Raw genomic sequence first — 19,022 nt, forward strand, 5'->3', positions numbered from 1 at the left:
ACAGTGATTTTGAAAACGCAAATAGTACCACAAATACAGTTAGCAGGACTCTGCCACACTCCAAATGCTAGGTGCGGTCATGCATATCAAAGATGGTTGCCACTCGACTCCCGCCACATGCAAGAAGAAGAATACACAGCCATGCAGACATGTCCGCGGTGTACCGTGGTGAAGTTAGTTTCACGTTGGATATTTGGCACGGTAGCTACAGCGGTAGTCCCCCCCCCCACCCTAAAACGATTTTGCATGCCCATTTTTTCCAATTTTATCTTTTATTGGATTAGGGACCTGATTCATAGAGGTTTGTTACAAAACCCAAACAATATTGTTGGTCAATTCCATATTAAAGTCCACAAATTCATGTTTGTAATAAAAGGTTACTTAAAAAAAAAAACAGAAAAAAGGTTGGTACCGGATCTGATCGACGAGACTAAAAAAAAAAAAAAAAAAGATGGGATGGGAAGCCAAACAATGTGGATCGGGACATCCCTGTGTATCACATTTTTGATTACTTACGGCAGATAGTAGAACCCGCTTATGTTGACAACCCATCTATGTAGGCCAACTCATCAAGTCTTCATACTAAAAAGTGCCTGCTTAATTTGACACTTGGTCGACCGATTTTGTTGACATAAAATTAGAGACCCGAAGGAGTAATTTCTCTGAGATAAGGGTCCATTTATGTGGGCATGTTTTGTAGTACAGAAAACTTCATGATTATTGGTAGTGCAGAAATGCAATCAATTTGTTGTGGTGGAGGGTTGATGTCATTTTGGAAAAAATATGAAAAGCAAAACAAATATGTTTAGAACTACAAATGAACGGTGTGATGTGTTGTGTCATGTCAGAGACGCCAAAAGTTTCTTCACTGGATTTGTCGCGAGTCACTTTTTTTGAAAAAGAGAATTGAAAGGGTTCTGATTGCTCGCTAAAAGTTGCTATGGTGGCAACACCGATCCCTGCTGCTCCGTCTTCTTATTCTCTGGCAGACCAGGTGCGTTGGAATGTGTTTCTGAGCAAGGCCAAATCTATTTGTGGCGGTCCACAAGTGAATGAATGCACTGCGGCGTGATAGACAGCAGCTACATGCAGACATTTTGTAGATGATTAGCCATCAGAAGAAATTAGCCTCATTGTCATTGTAGTGAAGACATGCAATGACATTACCGCAGCAGCTCTGTTAGATAAGAGTATAAAATATCATATGAAAACAGAATGACAATACAAGTAGAGGTAAATGTCGGCAAACTGTTCAAAAATTCTTTATAGTCAACGGTGATTTTCTGAACATTGCCGCTGTCCTTCCATCTGACGTCGCCTCTTTTGACATCCTTTCCTGCAGTTTCTGCTGTTGCTCGGCTGCTTTGCTTTGTTCTGGTCTCTCTACTACATACTGGAGGCCACCTTGGCCCACCTGGACCTCGGAGTCCTCCTATGTCTGTCCTGGAGGCACAGAGGCCACAAAGTCAGGAGGGTGCGTCGAGGAAGAGGAGTCGAGGAGGCGTTGGAAGAAGAGGTGTTTGGAGAGGACGAGGAGAGAAATGTTCGGGTGGAGCTGCATGCACTGCTGGACTCTGGGGCCAAAGCGCCACTTAACAATGGAGGGATGCCAGCAACATAGCAGTGAGCTCGAAGGTGGCTTTGAAGTGCTCCTTGGATTTCTCAGGCTCCCCCCACCCACCCACACGCACACACACACACACACACACAGTTTGCTCCAGCTTCTCTGGTATTGAGGGGTAAGGGAACAAATGACAGAAGAACTTGATTGAAAGAGTACTTTTCAAATGTGGGACGTGGAGTGTTCCTGTGCACTGGACCCTCCCAAAAAAGACTGAAAGCATGTAGGATTTTAACTCTAAGCTTATGCTTACAGAAGGAAGAGCTGCCTGTCATCTGGGGTCGTCAAACTGAGACAAACGTAATGAATGCACTTTACCGAAGTGTGTGTGTGTGTGTGTGTGTGTGTGTGCATGCGTGTGTGGTGAAATGAGTGTAAGCAAGGTCTTCCTTTTAAAGTGTCCTCAATTTGGAATTCAACTGTGGTACTGATGTATTTTAGGAATAAAATATATTTTTGACATTTTTTACCTTGTGGCTAACTACTGAAAAAAGCTTGACATTCAAGTGTGGAATAGTACTGTATACTTTTATTCAGATATATGCCTTATACATTTTGTATAATTTATATTTAATCTGTTTATTGCTTTTATACAAAACGTTCTCTTTCGACTGTAGTACAGTTAAAGAGAAGAGTTGGAGGTTGTGCTTTGCTGTGCAAGTCACATGAGCAAATGATAATAAAGGACTTGATGGGATATTTGTTTCTGGTGTATAAATTCAAATATGTGAAATGAAAAGAAGTCTTAAAGGGGCCCTATTTGGCTAATTTCGGGAGCTTATACAATGTTATTGGAGAGGCACTATAGTATATTTTAATAAAGTACTTGTCCATCCATCCATCTTCTCACGCTTACCTGAGGTCGGGTCGCGGCAGCAGCAGCCTAAGCAGGAAACTCCAGACTCCACTTTCCCTGGCCACTTAATCCTGGTGATCCCGAGGCGTTTACAGGTCAGTTGAGAGACATAGTCTCTCCAACATGTCCTGGGTCTTCCCCAAGGCCGTCTACCGGTCCGACGTGCCATGAACACCTCCCCGATCTCAAGTTGTGTACAGGGTAAATCTGCATTCTTCTCTTCTGCATCTGTAAATCTGCAACATCTTTGCTGAAACTCAAGATTTGGTAGCCTCCTCCACAGTCACGCCACCTCTGTTGCGATTGGTCAGGGATCGAGGGTCAGCTTGTACCCCCGCTCAGAGCTGGGCAGAAGCATGCACCCCTCAGGCACTTATGTGCTAATGGTTATCGTCAAACAGTAAAGAAGGATTGTGCTTTGTGGACAAAACAGCTGTCGTGAAGTGGCGAGAGCAGAGGAGAAGTGACCGTGAGGTTGGTCTTCAGCTACTCAAAGGCAAAAAAAGCTTCCCATAGCTGCTTTGCTCCGGTTTAGATGCGCATTCTTGCATCCGAAAAATCACAAGTTGCCATACATCAGGAGTGTCCGAAGTCCGGCCTGAGGGTCGTTTGCGACCCATGACTATTTTTTTATTGGCCCATGGCACCTTCTAAAAATATAATTTAACAAGAAAACTTAAAAAAAAAAAAAAGCAAAAATGAAAAAAAATCTGTCATTTTACAAACAAATATTAAAATAATTTTTAAAAAGTTACAGGCCGAGCCTGGCCCTTTAAGAAGAATTGCATTGTGGGAACTTAAGTGTTGTGGTTCTGTGCTCCAGCATTTTTATTCTCTCTTCTCTCTGCACCGCCCATTGTTCTCTGTGTCCTGATTGGCTGTAGACCATTGTCAGTCAATCTCTTTTGTGTGCCGTCTCTTGTTGTGGTCATGGCTACCAAACTAGCTAACCATGTGAGCTGCTTGCCAACCGCCAATACAATGAACAACTGAAGAAACAGAAGAAGCTAACCGTGTGAGGAAAATACGGTGACAGGAGCAATATGTTTTAACAAAGATATACGAAAATGCTGCAGACGCACGGCGCCAGGACGAAGAAGCACGGTCCGAGGAGTGAAACATGCGTGAGTCACTTAGTAGGATGATCATTAAAATTAAAACAAAATTTGAACTTTGAGAGTTTTTAAACAAGAGAGAAATGTGATAAAATGAGAAACGTGTGTAGAGTGTATTGTGAGGGGTTTCACTGCCTTAAAACATATATAATAATTTTTTTTTTTTAAAAATCGCGGGCTATTTTGGGAACCTATCCTCAATGAACCTCAATGAATGAGGGAACACTGTACAACATTTTAAGCATATACGTAAGTCTGAAAAGTTGCAAATGTAGGATAGGGCCTCTATTTGTAGAAAAAACAATGTCATTATGTACCAATAGGTTTACAAATCACACAGTATGTATATATTTCCCAGTCATTCTTTAATATGCAAATGTACAAAAGATATTAGTGCTGATACAGCAGGCATAGAGCGAGTTGGAGATATGAATGAGGGTTCCCCATAATGGTGTTACAATATTTCAGAAGGAAATGGAAGCATGCATTTTGTCATATGTCATATGCTATCTTTTGTCATATATATTCTACTGTAGAGTCACTTCAACAAAACGTGACAAAGTTGCAGGACTCCTTTAAGCGGTGTCACTTTTATGTTGGCCATTTTAGTTTTTCAGCTGTCTGCAAATGGAGTGAGGACATAAAGCGAGGTGAGGCTCTGCGGAAGTCAGCAGTGGGGTTTGTGCTTAGGGGGGTTCATTTGTTGATTATTTCGTAAAAAATACTGTCAACACACTACGAAGCAACGATGGGTTTAATAGGGACCTCTTTTGTTCTTACAGGCTCTTACGATGGAGTAATGTGCATCAGCGTGATGGGACTTAAGAGGTTTTAGGTGATTTTACAAGATTTGTCTCGGCCTTCCATAGCTCATGCCCTCCTGGCTGGCTCCCTTGTTGGACCCCATCTGGAGGCCGATTACATTTTTTCCTGCCTTCATCTGATCATCTGTGAAATCTCTCCTGTTCTCTTGTGCTTTCCTGCGAAAAACACACAAAAAAAGATATTTTAGCGCTCCTTGAGGATGTAAGAAAAAAGTGATGGCTGTTTTTATGATGGCACCCACTTGAAGAACCAGTTTGGGTCGCCCTGGTAGGTGCCCTCATCCTTGGTGACAGCCAAGCTGCCAAGAGCCGACAGGGTCCTCTGCACTGCTGCCATGTCCTTCCCTGCACACAAACACACAGTACAACTCAGAGTTCAACCAACATGTTCAGTTGCGACTTACAGGTACGACTGCTCTGGCTGCTCAGTACAAATACCAAACAATACAATACTCTAGAAAGTCAGGTCGACATGTCCGGCAACTTTTCTCCTTTTTCGGCGTGTTCTCGTTTCCACCTCCCATGGTGAGTTGCATGTTAGACCTCGCTGAGACTCCGAACTTTTATTTTGTTATTTTTCTACTTTGTGCCGCTCCATGTGAGCTTTTGTTGATAAGTAACACTATATAATAGTGTACCATAGCGATATCACTTGTGTGTTGCAATAATACAGTCTAGTGAGTAAAGCTGAATCCGAATGCCACCAAACACAACTTATTTTCACTATGAAAGGGGACCTATTATACTCATTTTCGGACCTTTGTATTGAGTTTTGGATTCTTGTAGAGCAGCAACACACAATAACCCGCACAGAAAGCTTTCTACAGTAGATCTTCCAGACTCTGCACCTCTTCCTGCAGTGTTTGCTGCCTGTGTAATTTACTCCACCCCCGGCCCTCCTCCACACTCCCAAGCGCTGCCGAACCCCTTTTGTCCGATTACTTCTGACTCTTCAACGCGACCAAGCAACGTTGGAAAGGCGTGGGACTTCAGCAACAGTTTGGCGGATAGTCCAGCTTCGCATTGGCCCATGTTCACAAAACAGTCCCAGAGCATATGTGTCTCTTGCTGGCCGGGAATCAGCAAGTCCAACCACTTCTGCCTGATGCTTGCCTCTTTAGGCACACCCCAACAATCGCTTCCTGGGAGCCATTGCTGGACGTGCTAACACCATGAACAGAGCGAAGCAGAGCGGGGGTGCAGGCATGCCCATGTGAGGAAGTCCGGGTTGCATTGACGTCAATGGAACTCGGTGTTAAAAAAAACACGGCGTGCAGAGCTGTCCAAAACTGCTTGCAGGGCTCACTTCCACATGCGCAAACCTTATTATCTGACGCTTTGGCATCGTTTAACACGAGAATACAACATTGTAGCAACATTTAGCGGTCAGAAAAGAGGAAAAAGCATAATACGTTCCCTTTTAAATTCTGCCATTTGTTGCCAAAGTGCAGCATGAGAAGACAATTAAATGACATTCCAATCTTAACAGTGGTTTACTTTTACTCTTAAGGCTAAAGTGTTGCGTAAAACGTTGCCTGTTTCATGATTGGAACTGATTTATCCAACTTGTACTGTTTTTGATCCAATCCTAATTTTGTAAAATTTTGTCATGAACACTGACCTTAACTGAGGTCATTGAGGCCTGCAGTTCTTTGGATGTTGTTGTGGGGTCTTTTGTGACCCCTTTGATGGGGGGCAATCCCTGTTTCACACAGGGCCATGCAGGTTTGGATTTTTTTTCTCCCTTAATAATAAAAATGTTAATTTAAAAACTGCATTTTGTGTTCAGGTGTGTTGTCATTGACTAATATTTACATTTGTTTGATGAACTGAAACATTTAAGTGTGACAAACATGCAAAAAAAAGACACTTTTTCACACCGCTGTATGTACTGTGTAGTGAAAAACAGCCTGCATGACAGCTTTGTGTCATATGTGACATCACATGTGATTACTTGTGTTATTAGTATCAAAATGTATACTTCTTCTTGTTACATTCACCTTTTTGCTCGTTTTTGCATGTCAAGTTTGGGTGTTTTCATGTGACAAACTGCATTATTGTTATTGTTGTTGGTATCAACATTTTCCGTTGTTTTGTTTTTTTAAGTTATATTTTATTTCTATAATGTGCCTCTGGGCAGCACTTCGGCTACAGCCATTTAACACAAATCAAGACTATAAAAAACGCATGTACTGTACCTTCCCAGAGGTCCACAGTTTGGAACATGTCTGTCTTGGTGACGCCATACTTCTCTGCAGCATTCAGGAACTGAGAGATCTGCTCCATTTGCTTGAAGGCCATGGTGGAGCTCTGTATCTTCTTCACAGGTTTGTCTCCGGGAAAAAGAGTATTAATCAGCTCACTCAGGACCTGGGAAGAAGGGAAGGAAGGACGCACAGGGGCGTGACTCGTTAATCCTCCATATTTGCCACAAGCAGGTGATCATTTCATACATGCGAGGGTAAAAATCAACAAACTGGAGCAGGTGCACTCACACATCCGTCTTTCAGCCACGCCTGGAATCCAACCTTGCCTGACTCTGGCCTTCCGACACCAGAGCCACACTGGCGGGAGATCCACTCCACCAGAACCTGCTCCAGTTCCGTGTCGTACTTGCTCTCAATCTTATCCTGGACCTGCCGGCTCATGCCGTAGGAGGGGCCTTTGTTCGCCATGCCAGCTCCCTGAGATGACGAAACCGGTGAAAAGGAGGAAATGTAGAAAATATATCTAAATGTTTTTTTTCTTCCGCTGTATTTTCAAGCTTTCAACAATTTAATCTGATCTTTCATTTTTGAACATATCAAATATTTATTTAAAGTGGATCCTCCAAAGTCGAACACTCGAAAGATTCCAATTTCATCCAAATTTCTGGGTGAAAAATATGCCTCAAAAGCCCGAAAGCATGACGTCAGCTTGAAACTTTAGTTCAGTGAGCATTTCAAGAATGAGCTCCCGAGCATCATCTCGGTTGCGATGATAACCATAGAACCGGAAATGGCTCTTATTGTGCCGTAGGAGAGGTTCTGACTGCTCAGCGCAATAATTCATTCATTCATCAAAGTGACCATGCAGATGCTGACATGAATAACAAGTAGACGCCCATGGCTAGCATGAAAATGACCACTAGTGACGTGCGGTACCACTGATTTCATTTCCAATCCGATAGGAAGTCAAACTCGACCTGGTACCGATCCGATACGACACTTACTTCACCTGATGTGTCTGGTAAATTCATAAAAGTTGTGTATTTAATATCATAATATATTTATATTTATTATATTTTATATTTAATATATATATTTAATATCATATAATACAGAATACAAGACATTTCATTAATTTATTGATGAAATAAAGTCGTAATTTAAAGGTCACACTTTACAATAAGGCACACAAAAATACAGTAGTTACTGAGGAACTAATGAAGAACTAATGAGGAACTAATGAGCAGTGGTTGGGGTTAGGGTTAGGTAGCTTCGTTCCTCATTAACTACTGTCATTTTGTGTACCTTATAGTTCAGTGTTACCAATTGAAATAAATTAACAATTGAATAATTTATTTATTTGAAACCCTGCAGTATATTGAGATAGACGGGCGATTTACAATATGGCCAAGCAACAACGGAAAAAACTAAATCATAAAGAAAATCATATAAAATATGTGAAAAAGGCATTTTAAACAACAAACAATGTAGAAAAGAAAACTAGTAAAATCATAAAACCATTGAAATAAATAATTACATATTAAAAACTACTGTAGGAATGAAAACGTTATTCACAATTCACGCATGGCTTTGTTTATGAACGGTCGTGGTTTCAACAGATTTCAAGACAAACTTTACCTCCAAGGAGCGAAGCATCAATAGTTAGAGAATCTATTTTAGAGCACAAAGAGCTGGTTTCGGAAGTATCGATATCGCAGTGTCAATCCGCACATCACGATAACATTGATGGACTAAATTCACTTATCTTTACCTTGTATGTTAAAAAAAGAGTTTTGACTAGGGACACTTGGCCAGCCAAGTTCCGTAAAAAAATCAGGCGATCGTCGCATGCCGATAAATACCTTTCAACACCGATCACAAAAGGCAATCACCTGTGGCTAGCATTATTGCAGACCGCAGCGACTCTTTCATGCTATACGGTGTCTTGCCCTAATATAGCGTCTTCCTTCAAAACAAAAGCAAACATGGCTGCCGTGTGGAACCTAACTACTAATACAGACCACAAAAACTATCTTGCGGGGGACACCGGGTTTGCCAAAGTCTCCTTAAAGAAGGCGGCTCATCCTCTGGAAGTTTCACGAGTTGTCTTCAAAGTAAGTAAAATATGTTTTTGTCTAAATGAAGGCGATTTCATGGTTCCTTTTTTCATATCATATAGCCAGTAGCAGGGGTGCAGCCAGGAATTCTGGGTCCCATGAAAAAAAATCATGGTGCCCTCCCCCCTTTATGAATTAATTACTAATTACCTTCCTGGCAGTCAAGCGACCCTGAAATTGTCCTGACTTTTTCCCTTTATATGGCACCCCTGGCCAATAGCACTCATCATAAATACATTGAAAAATGTGTGATTGGTATCAGGCGATTTCAGTCCTGGATCGGCAGCATAAAACCCTTACCGGAGCATCCCTAGTTTTGACTTGTAAGAACAGAACAGAACGTGTTGGACTTTGGAGTTTCCACTGCATTGCGCATACTGATAACATGTTCATATCTGGATGTGATTTGCAGCTCAAACATGCACGTGTGACTAATTACAATGTACACCTGTAAAAGTTCATCTTTCACATGCATGTCACAAGCGTGTAATGAAGCAAAGTTGCTCAGCACTTAAGTGGGTCTTCTCCTCCCCCACTGCACACCATTGTGTCTAAGGCAAAGTGGTGTACAAAGGGAGCTGTGACTCAGCCATCTTTGCATTGGCACAGTTCTTTGTCAAGCGGAGCCGTCACCTCTTCTCGTTCTCTGCCAACATACACACACACGCTTGCCAACACTGTTTGGTTCAATGCTGCTGTATCGCTTTTGTGGCCAGCAGCCAAGCGCAAAACCCATATCAAGGTGCTGTCTGCACCGTCCAACCTTTGCTGCCATCTTGACGTCAGGTCACTTTGCTTTCCTGTTCCTGGTAAGAAGGTCCAAAATTCAAATGAAAGGATTAAAGCATCAGCAGCTGACTGGGATGGGTGATGCTGCTCTGTGTCCCGTAGCTGAAGATGCTTCATGTGCCAACACAGTAAGACATCAAGAAAAAGAGCATTTACCGTGGACACCTGCCCGAAGTTAATCAATGACCTTAAGTGAAGCCCCCAGACGTCCCATCACAACGTGAAAAAGTGAATGTAACAAAATGGTGAAATTAAATAAATGAACTCTCAGCAGTTCATGACCTCGGATCTGCGGTCTACGTCGGCGCAGCGTGACAGGGGGCGCTGTGTGATGGTGCAGACTCACATCGAAACGGCAGACTCTACACTGCACACAAGTCTTTGAACGGTGTAAAGTCAGACTTACCATCAATAATATTTACCAGGATTTTGTCGTTGTGTTGTTGTGTCGTTGTGCGTGTTTGAATGCACTTTCGATGCAGTACCAAAGCAAAAGTGAGCAGGCTGTGAAACATGACACCGCTTTCCTATTGGCGTAAAAATCAATTACAGTGTCCCCTCGTTTATCGTGGGGGATAATTTCCCAAAATATCCCGCAATAAGTGAAATCCACGAAGTAGCCAACTTCATTTTTTTACAATTATCATATGTTTTAAGGCTGCAAAACCTCTCACCATACACTTTATACACTTTTCTCGGACAGGCAATAACATTTTCTGACATTTCTCCCTTGTTTAATTAAACTCTCTCAAACCTTCGTTTGAATTTTAATGATCAATCTACAGGTCGGACACAAGAAATGATTAAGTCACTCACGCGTATCTCACTCCTGTGACCGTGCCTTTTCGTCCTGGCGCCGTTGTGCTGTACTGTAGCATTTTTGTATCTTTGTTAAAACACATTGTTGCAGTCCTCCTGCTTCAAACTGAAGATTCATTTACAAGCTAGCAAGCAAGCAAGCTAGCATTGCAGGGTGGCACGAAGGAGACTGAACGATTGACAATGGCCTACAGCCAATCAGGACGCAGAAAACAATGGGCAGTGCAGGCAGACGAAAGAGGGAAGAGAGAGAGACACTCAACTCCCCACAGTAAAAAAAAAGCACAAAAAAATTCTGCGAAACAGCGATCAGTTTTTCAATGCTCTAACTACAAAAATGTTGTGTTTATTAATATTGAATCCTAGAATGGGCGAAAAAGTGAGGGAACACTGTAATCAGGGCATTACAGGTTGTTTGGTTGTGAGGATGTGTGTGTGGCCTCACCTGGCCTTTAATTTAAATAATTATTATACTAACTATTGGAGGACACTATATGCTGTGAGTGGCAGCCATCTCTTATGTCCCTGCAGTAATCCCGTAGCCTGTGCAATACGATGTAAACAAAGACTAATAGGAGTGAACATGTGACTATAGGGGTGTTATTTCATGTTTACAGGGCTCTAATGGTAAAACCTGTATTTAGAAAATCATAAACAGGTTTTCTATGCTCTAACTACAAAAATATTGCATTTATTAATATTGAACAAATAAACAAAAATTCACTTATAGCAGCGGGGTCTGGAACCAATTAAGTCCTATAAGCAAGGAATGATGTAAATATGTTTTTTGTTGTGTGTCAATCTGCCTCCAGCAGGGGTGTCCAAACCTTTTCCACCGAATGCCGCATACAGAAAAATGTACGAATGCGGGGGCCACTTTGATAGTATCATCCATCCTATAACGAGCTTTGTTTACACCATGTTGCGCAACTCTTATGCACAGGCTACGGGATCTCTACAGGGACACAAAAGACGGCCACTGCTTTAAGTACTAGCAAGGTACTGAGCTCACTAGGTAGCCTCCTATTTAGTTAATGTAAATTTAAGAAAGTGTTTCAAAGAAGACAATAATGGATGTAAGGAGAACTTTCTGTCACTATGTCATGTCGGACTCTGTATTGATGGCTGCCAATTAGGTAATGTAACGTAAGCTAATGTCTCATCAATGTAACATTACTGACGCTTTGTGGCCAGAATACTGCACATTACTTGTCTTTTTTATACTAATAATAGGCCATAGTCAACCGCATTTGTTAATTATTTTTTGAAAAACCGTGATAGAGTGAAGCAACAATGTTTGAACCACGGGACTGTATGTACAGTATTTGCATACACATATGTGCTCATGTTTCTTGTTCATTCTAATGGCTGATACAATTGAAGGTACCTTTGTTTGGAGAAATACAACAATGACAACAAAAATAGCTCATGAGAGTAAAATGTTTTGTCAGTACAATGCTATAGCTATTCATGTAAGAACTTAAGTGATTTTGGTTCTTATCAAGAAAACCACAGATGTTGCTAGACAAGCTCTTAAATTAAACTCGTATGAGCTGTATCATCATTATATATATATATATATATATATATATATATATATGTTAGATGTTTGAACCACGGGACTGTAAGTATATGTATATATTGCATATACATATATTGTATATACAATATACATATTTAGATATAATTTAAGTTAAATATAATTTGAGTTAAAAGAGCGAGTCTAGGTACAGTTGTGGTATAATTTAACAGCAATCCAATGTAGGTCAGTATACACTTACACAAGGTATCTGAACAAAACATCAACATCTTCGTTTTGTGTTGTGACAAAGCACATCAGTGTCATATGTAACAATATGCTTCATTAGTAACAAATTCATTTCATTTTTAGAGTGAAAAACAGCCGTGAATGACCCCTGGTCCACACTTTGGACACCACTGGCCTACAGCCAGGACAGGAAACCAGTGTTTTCAAGGTGTGGCACACCATGGGTACGTGGCGCCATGCCATCCGGCCAGCACAGCTCCGATTTGTATAATAATCCCCTAGCGACAGCTACACACTCAAGCTTGTGGGCGTTGGCTTGCTTTCTCTTTTCTTTCACTGCTTTCTGCCAAGTGCAGACAAAACTTTTGCCGGTCGAGAGCCTTTTCCCCACTTGCTGTTTTCAACTTCAGCGCTGCAGCTTATCTAAGTTGTTTTATTTACTAATAAAACAACTTAAATTAAACTCAACTTAAATTAAATGTTATTCCAAATGAGATTAATTGCATTTCTATAATAAATCAGCAGCAACCGCAGAGTGGAGTCAATGCAGCATCAACTTGTATACTTAAAAGACACAGCTGATGCACCCTCTGGAGGTCATCGTAGGCCATCATTAACTTCTCAAGGCAGCTTGTGGCAGCAATAAAAGACAAATATACTCACTGTGAGGGAATAGATGGGTTCTCTGCTGGTGCAGCTTGTGGTGAGAATGTGGATATTTGCTTAAAAAAGCTGGCTTAAAAGGGGGCAGATGACTTAATGACAGTACCGTCTGAGAGGGCGGGCGGCATCGACGGAGGGAGTATCAAGGGGAAATAGGAGGGACGAATGGGAAGGGGGGGGAAAAAAGGAAAGTTCGTCCTAAAAAGGGCATGGCCTTTAGCAGCTCCCTGTCACTGCTTCCCACTCCATCAGCTCAGTTAAAAAGCCCGGCCTTATTTGGGTAGAGCTCCTCCACGCAGAGGACCGACAGCAGTCATGCAGTCCTGGTTTGCTCTGCGGGAATTCTCCAAATATTTTCATCGCATCACTCCCGTTTTAGAGTGGCTGCACCGGGCAGAGCTGGAAAAACAGAATCAAGGCATAGTGTGTGCACATCTAAAGCTTTTATACACAAAGTTCCAAAGTGCATGTGTAGAAATCCTTCAGTTTTCAGGAGGATAAATCCATCTCAATCTGAAAGTGTGTGCGCGTTTGTGTGGAGTGGGACAAAATTTCCACTGCATTCCATTGCAGAGACGTCTTCGCACAGAGCTGCTTCTGAGCACGGAGGGGGCTGGAGGCGGCGCACTCCCTGGACTGATCGCCACATCGACAGCCTCCTTGATGTCATTTTACATAGCAAAATGTAAGTGTAAGTAGTATTTTTTTTGTGATCCTTTCATTGCAGTTGCATGAATTGAGTTGCATCTTATCTCCATCTGTCAGCCACTTGTGAGATGGATACCAGTAAATTATGAATAACTGCCAAAGGCACAGACAACAAGAATAAAACAACTGACGTATGTTGATTATATTTAATTATAACTTTCCTGTTTGTTAATAACCATTAGCGTGTAACTCTATGCAAATGAGGGGGGTTCAAGCCGACCCTACAGTAGACCCTTTCCCAATCCCAAAAGAGTAGCTGTGGTCACCGAAGAAGGCTGTGGAATCCCAGCATGCCGGCCAAGAGGAGAACAATGCAGATTTACCCTGTACACAACTTTTTATTAAATGACACTTACAGTCCTTCCCCACTGGGATCCAATATAATTTTATGGCCCCTGAAATGAGCAGGATAGGGCGTTGGTGTTCCTGTTCCATGCTACTCATCTGTGTAGGCATACAGCATGTAACCAGAAAAGACATTATGGTTTAGATTTTGACAGAGTTGTTTTCCAACATCCAGCTCCATGTAGACCTGATCGCCTCTCTGCATCTCCAGCGTAAGCGTCTAATAACACACACAACCCCCCCCAAAAAAGTAACCAACTGAAAGGCTGTGTTTCTTTCCATTTTGGATCAATTGGACTGATTACCTGACTGGCACTGTCTTCACCATTCTCCATATTGTTCTCCCACACACTCGTCATCACCTCACCATTCTTCACCATATTGACCTATACGGAAACACCAGCGATGAAGCTTCATATGTTCCACATTGTGTGAAAGGGTAGTTGTGTCTACTTTGTAGTTGAGGCATTGATTAAAGGTCACCAATGAGTAGACTGTGCAGGAGAAGACAAAAACTCCAGCATGTGGCGCAGTGAAGATGCCTGCAAGACGTGACGGCGAGTGAGACAAATGGAAGCAAAGACAGTCAAAAATGTCTTAAAAAAGGTGTGTTACCTACCCAAGGAAGGGTTGTATCCGTTTCCATAATTCAGAGACACCTCGGTGTAAGCGATTGGTACTTTGGTGTTGAAGGGCCCATAGCATTGATCAGAAGCCATTTTCAGATTTGCTTTGAAGGCAATCTTAATGGCAGCTGAGAGACAAAAAAGGCTAAACTGAGTTACCATTCTGTGCAATTATCAGACAAATGACCACCACTTTTCTGCGCGTGCTCTCCACTTTGTTTGCATCTGAACCAGCAGACGTACTCGTTAAAGCATCCACTTTTCTCTTGAGTTTGCTGATATTGCCCGACAAAGACATCATCCTCATCAAGGTTTCGTCCTCGACTCGGAACATGTCGTTGGCTGCACAACAGCAACCGCGCTGGCGGTTGAGAGTACAGGCGCAGTCCCACTTGGCACAGGTTAGGGTGCGGTCCAAGTTGACTGAGAGAGGACAGAAGGTTAAAGCACTTGTTTGCTAACTTAAAGTTACAAGTTTTCAGTCACTGATCAAAACAACTGTCATCTATTATGACGTAATGATGCACATGCTGCATTGAATGCTTATTATTGTGGTTGTACTTATCATTAGTGCACAATTCCACTACATCGTACTGAATTCATCCCTTTTCTACCGCTCATCCTGTTCAGAGGTGAGCTCGAGCCTACACAAACTGACTTTTGGGCAGGAGGCAGTTAATCATAGGCATTCACACTCAATTTGTATGGACAACTTAGTCCCAGAAACCGGAGCACAAGTAAGCCTGTACCAAAGTACAACCAGAGACGGTAACCAAAATATTGGAACCATTTGACGCAGTACAGTTGCACACCACTGCAAACTACAACCGCAACAATAAACGTTTAATTTACTACGGAAAATGTCTCTATTTGTTGAGCTTACTAGCAGTATCTTTGAGAATTGGGTTGATGGACTGGGCCGCCACACAACCATGGAGAGAGAGCACCCCCAACAGGACCAGAGGGGTTGGTGCGAGCATCTGAAATAAAATGATACATTGTTAAAACGTGCACCAAGCAGCACTGTGGATAATTAACTTTGAATGATTAGTGGGGTTTCTGCTCATCAAGGACTCTTTCATAGTTACAATCATTCATAAAATTATTTAAAAACTAAAAGTAAATATGTACAGTGTTCCCTTGCTACATCGTGTTTCACCTTTCGCAGATTCGCGGATTTTTTAAAGTGCAATTTTGCTTCTTTTTTTTTATTTATTTTTTTTTTTACAGCGTATGAACACGCACTGTGTTGTGCGTCCTTGTGGTGTACCAGAGCGATCTATCCGTGCTCTGTTGTATGTGTCTGTTATTGTATTTACTACTGCTACCAGTAGAGGGTGTCTTATACTCATGTTGAAGGCTTGTGCAGCTCCACCTCATCTCAGTATGTGTTTGCGCCTGTACGAGCATATTAGAACCCACAGTAGACAAGAGCCAGCTAAATATAGAGCCGCAACAGTCCTTATTGGCTAAGGAAGAACCCGCCCATTGTGTTCTGCGTCCTGATTGGCTGTAGGCCATTGCCAATCAATCTCCTTTGTGCCGTCGCCAGCAAACTAGTTAACTGTGTGAGCTGCTTGGTAACCGCCAATAAACAATAGAAGAAGAAGAAGCAGCTAACCGGTTAAATGAGTCTTCGGTTCAAGGAGTAGGACGAGGAGGAGTACGACTGCAGGAGCAACATTAACAAGGATACAAAAACACTACAGCCAAACGGCGCCGGGTCGAGCCACGGTCAGAGTGAGTACGCGTGAGTCACTTCATCATTTCTTGGATCCAACCTAGTAGATTCAAACGAAATTTTGGGAAAAAAATGTTAATGCCTGGGAGAAATGTATCAAGTGTATTGTGATGGGTTATACAGCCTTAAAGCTTATATAATCATTGTAAACAAATAAAGTTGGCTACTTTGCGGATTTCACTTATTGTGGGCTATTTTGGGAAACTATCCCCTGCGTTAAACGAGGGAACACTGTACTGTAATTGTCAATGTCTACGCCACTTCTTTTTTCTTTAACTTTAAACCCTGCAGTTTTACAGCAATTTATGGCTATGTTTTAATCTCGTGTTATCTCCTTCACTTCAGAACTACTACTAATCATTTAAATTCTGCGCCGCTAGCAAGGAAACGGTACCTCTTTCTTTAGCAGGAGCCAATCATGAGCTATAAGCGTACTCAGGATGAGCTTGTCAACCCATTGCAGCAGGTCATTACTCAATATAAGTCTTACTCATGGTTTCATTTTTCAAAGAACGCAAAAATCATCACACAGCAACTTAACACTCAAAAGGTAGCTAAGAAATATACAAGTACCAATATGGTTTAACATTTTGGTTTAAAAACATCATTGCAGCGCCCCGGCAGGATTAACCAATGAAATGCTTTGCTGGGACTAAATTCATTATGGGAAAAAGTAAAAAAAAAAAAAAAAAGTATTTTAAACTATATTTCTTACCTAGCTTTTGTTAAGTTGTTGTGTGGTGATTGCAGCATTCTTTGTAAGATGACACCGTGAGTCAGACTGTTGTATTGAGTCATGACCTCCTGCCATGCCTCCAAACATAGCTCATGATTGGCTCCTGTCAAATAAAGAGCTACCTGGTCTCACGGACTCGTGCGTGCCACAATATGCCATTTAATGATGTGGCCGTGCAGCTTACAGTCTGGCTCATTTAGGACCTCCCCTCACTGCAAGACATTTATAAATCTAGAGTCCTACGCAGAACACACAACCTCATCAAGGACAGCACACATCCACAACACTCATTATTCACACTCCTACCGTCAGGCAGATGCTACAGGAGTTTGAAGTCCAGGACCACAAGGCTGGCAAACAGCTTTTACCCACAGGCCATCAGGCTTCTCAACGAAGCACTCACACACGCACGCAACACACGCACACACTCATAGCACTTTATTTATGTATTTATTTGTATTATTTATCTGTATTAATGTCTCTTCTGTTGTTGTTGCTTAATTTATTGGTATATATGTTTGTTATGTTCTTATTCTTTGTGTTTTCTTTCTTTTCTTGGGAGAATGAACAGAATAAGAATTTCATTGCATAGTATAACTGCCTGTTTTACTATGCATATGACAATAAAACCCTTGAAATCTTGAATCTTGAACAATATCTGTGTGGTTTAAAGACTGGTGCATCTTATACACTTATACATATACAGTATGTCAAAATTTGTTTCGTATAATACAAGTATTATATAAATACAATATTATAAATACATCTTTTATTGTTTTTGATGTAACGAATATGGTATATTTGTATTTATATTATTAGAATGTATATTGTATTATTACGTTTGTGAATTTTTTAAATTATGAAATTATCCAAAAACATAATGAAATGTGTGGTGTGGTGTCTTTTTCCCTAAAATTTCAACTGCTACTTATTTCAGTCAACAAGAAAAAAATGACACAACATTAGCATGCTTTTTTTGTTTGTTTTATATTTTGCCTCCGGTGTATACTGTATATGTCGGTGTAAACAAAATAAATAAGGATAAGACATAACTTTGAAAATTAAAAAAAAACGTGTAATTGTTTGCAGGAAAATAGTGTGCATCACCACAATCAGTAGAAATAATGCGATCTTTTAGCTACACAACACACAAGAATGCACAACTTTTTATATTTGACCACATATTTGCATCATTTCCAATGAGTAAAAAATCTGCTTCACTCAACAAGTGGCCAGGGTATGAATAATCCCAGGCTAAAGTTTATATTTAGCTGACATTCTGTTTATTAATGTCGTAATTGCTATTGTCACCTGCTTTTGCAGCACCTGCACTAAAGTAGAAGGATAAATGCATTAAACTTACTGTGTTTGATCCTTCTTGTTCTGATAGCTTGTCTTCTGCAAGACACACACTCTTGGTCTGTGCAATTTGGTTTATTATTGATGTAACCCTGCCCTGAAGGAGGTGGCGCTTGTTTCGCTCACCTCCTAAGAACAAAGGTCTGATATTTCAGCGCTTATGCTGGACTTTTTCTGTAACCCGCATCTGTGGTGAAGTAGTTCAGTGCATGGTTTTACTTTACAATCAGTTAAAAGACTGGAGGATGATATCATCTCACCTCCTACCGGAGAACTGACACAACAACATTGTTGTTAGATCCCCAGGGACAACGCTGACCAAACAGGAGGACAACAAGCATCTGAGAGATATGTGTTTATCAGGTATATCAACAGTCAATAACCTGATTCTCACACTAGAATGGTAATTGATATAATATACAGTAATTATACAGCATGTAAGGTTGCAAAAGACACTTTACTCCTCAGAGATTTCTGTCTATTACACTTACAGTATATGGGCCTACGGGCCAATACCTTGTTTTTGTGAAAGGCATGTATTGTTGGTAAACGGCCCAATGTTTAATGGAGGTCACAACTCAGCCACTTGTAGAAAATGGTCCAAGAGAATTTCATGTATTTTTACACGAGTATACAGTAAATCATGAATAATGACATGCCATCAAAGATTTTGACACTACACCCTGTAATCTGCCTCACACACTTAATTTGAAATCTTTGCAGTCCAG

The 19,022-nt window shown here is 41.3% G+C and overlaps 3 protein-coding genes across 6 annotated transcripts in view; 1 reads left to right on the forward strand and 2 right to left on the reverse strand.

Annotated features, from left to right (window-relative positions):
• Positions 1–2,775, forward strand: part of pcsk7 (proprotein convertase subtilisin/kexin type 7) — an 18,269-nt gene extending 15,494 nt beyond the window's left edge. For 2 of the 3 annotated variants that reach the window (XM_054795141.1, XM_054795142.1), the window contains one exon: positions 1,343–2,775. In XM_054795141.1, coding sequence (XP_054651116.1) covers positions 1,343–1,621 — 279 coding nt within the window. In that variant the 3' untranslated portion in view covers positions 1,622–2,775. The remainder of the gene's footprint in view (positions 1–1,342) is intronic. The other variant, XM_054795140.1, reaches the window with a different exon arrangement.
• Positions 2,776–3,938: 1,163 nt separating this feature from the next.
• Positions 3,939–12,928, reverse strand: tagln (transgelin). 2 transcript variants are annotated; one of them, XM_054794803.1, is made up of 6 exons: positions 12,780–12,919; positions 9,504–9,546; positions 6,912–7,100; positions 6,615–6,786; positions 4,659–4,761; positions 3,939–4,572 (listed from the first exon to the last, which is right to left on the reverse strand). In XM_054794803.1, the coding sequence occupies exons 2-6, from the start codon at positions 9,513–9,515 to the stop codon at positions 4,434–4,436; spliced, it is 615 nt and encodes a 204-aa protein (XP_054650778.1). In that variant the 5' UTR covers positions 9,516–9,546; positions 12,780–12,919; the 3' UTR covers positions 3,939–4,433. The 2 variants fall into 2 exon arrangements, with proteins under 2 accessions (XP_054650778.1, XP_054650779.1); XM_054794804.1 differs by lacking the exon at positions 9,504–9,546 and having other exon boundaries at positions 12,780–12,928.
• A 151-nt stretch (positions 12,929–13,079) lies between these two features.
• Positions 13,080–18,420, reverse strand: cbln18 (cerebellin 18). Its single transcript, XM_054794802.1, has 7 exons — positions 18,299–18,420; positions 15,342–15,438; positions 14,702–14,881; positions 14,452–14,586; positions 14,316–14,374; positions 14,138–14,218; positions 13,080–14,052 (listed from the first exon to the last, which is right to left on the reverse strand). The coding sequence occupies exons 2-7, from the start codon at positions 15,436–15,438 to the stop codon at positions 13,924–13,926; spliced, it is 681 nt and encodes a 226-aa protein (XP_054650777.1). The 5' UTR covers positions 18,299–18,420; the 3' UTR covers positions 13,080–13,923.
• Between the last annotated feature and the right edge of the window lie 602 nt (positions 18,421–19,022).

Source organism: Dunckerocampus dactyliophorus, chromosome 12, assembly GCF_027744805.1.
Source record: "Dunckerocampus dactyliophorus isolate RoL2022-P2 chromosome 12, RoL_Ddac_1.1, whole genome shotgun sequence".
In the NCBI taxonomy this organism is placed as follows: Eukaryota; Metazoa; Chordata; class Actinopteri; order Syngnathiformes; family Syngnathidae; genus Dunckerocampus; species Dunckerocampus dactyliophorus.

Excerpts from the sequence above, each read along its gene's own strand:
- tagln (XM_054794803.1), bottom strand. Across the intron at positions 6,787-6,911 it reads CGTGGCTGAAAGACGGATGT|GTCCTGAGTGAGCTGATTAA; the intron begins GTGAGTGCACCT and ends CCTTCTTCCCAG. Across the intron at positions 4,573-4,658 it reads GACCCAAACTGGTTCTTCAA|GAAAGCACAAGAGAACAGGA; the intron begins GTGGGTGCCATC and ends TGTTTTTCGCAG.
- cbln18 (XM_054794802.1), bottom strand. The coding sequence starts at position 15,438 with ATGCTCGCACCAACCCCTCTGGTCCTGTTGGGGGTGCTCTCTCTCCAT. Across the intron at positions 14,882-15,341 it reads AATTCTCAAAGATACTGCTA|TCAACTTGGACCGCACCCTA; the intron begins GTAAGCTCAACA and ends GTCCTCTCTCAG. Across the intron at positions 14,587-14,701 it reads AAAAGTGGATGCTTTAACGA|CTGCCATTAAGATTGCCTTC; the intron begins GTACGTCTGCTG and ends TTTGTCTCTCAG.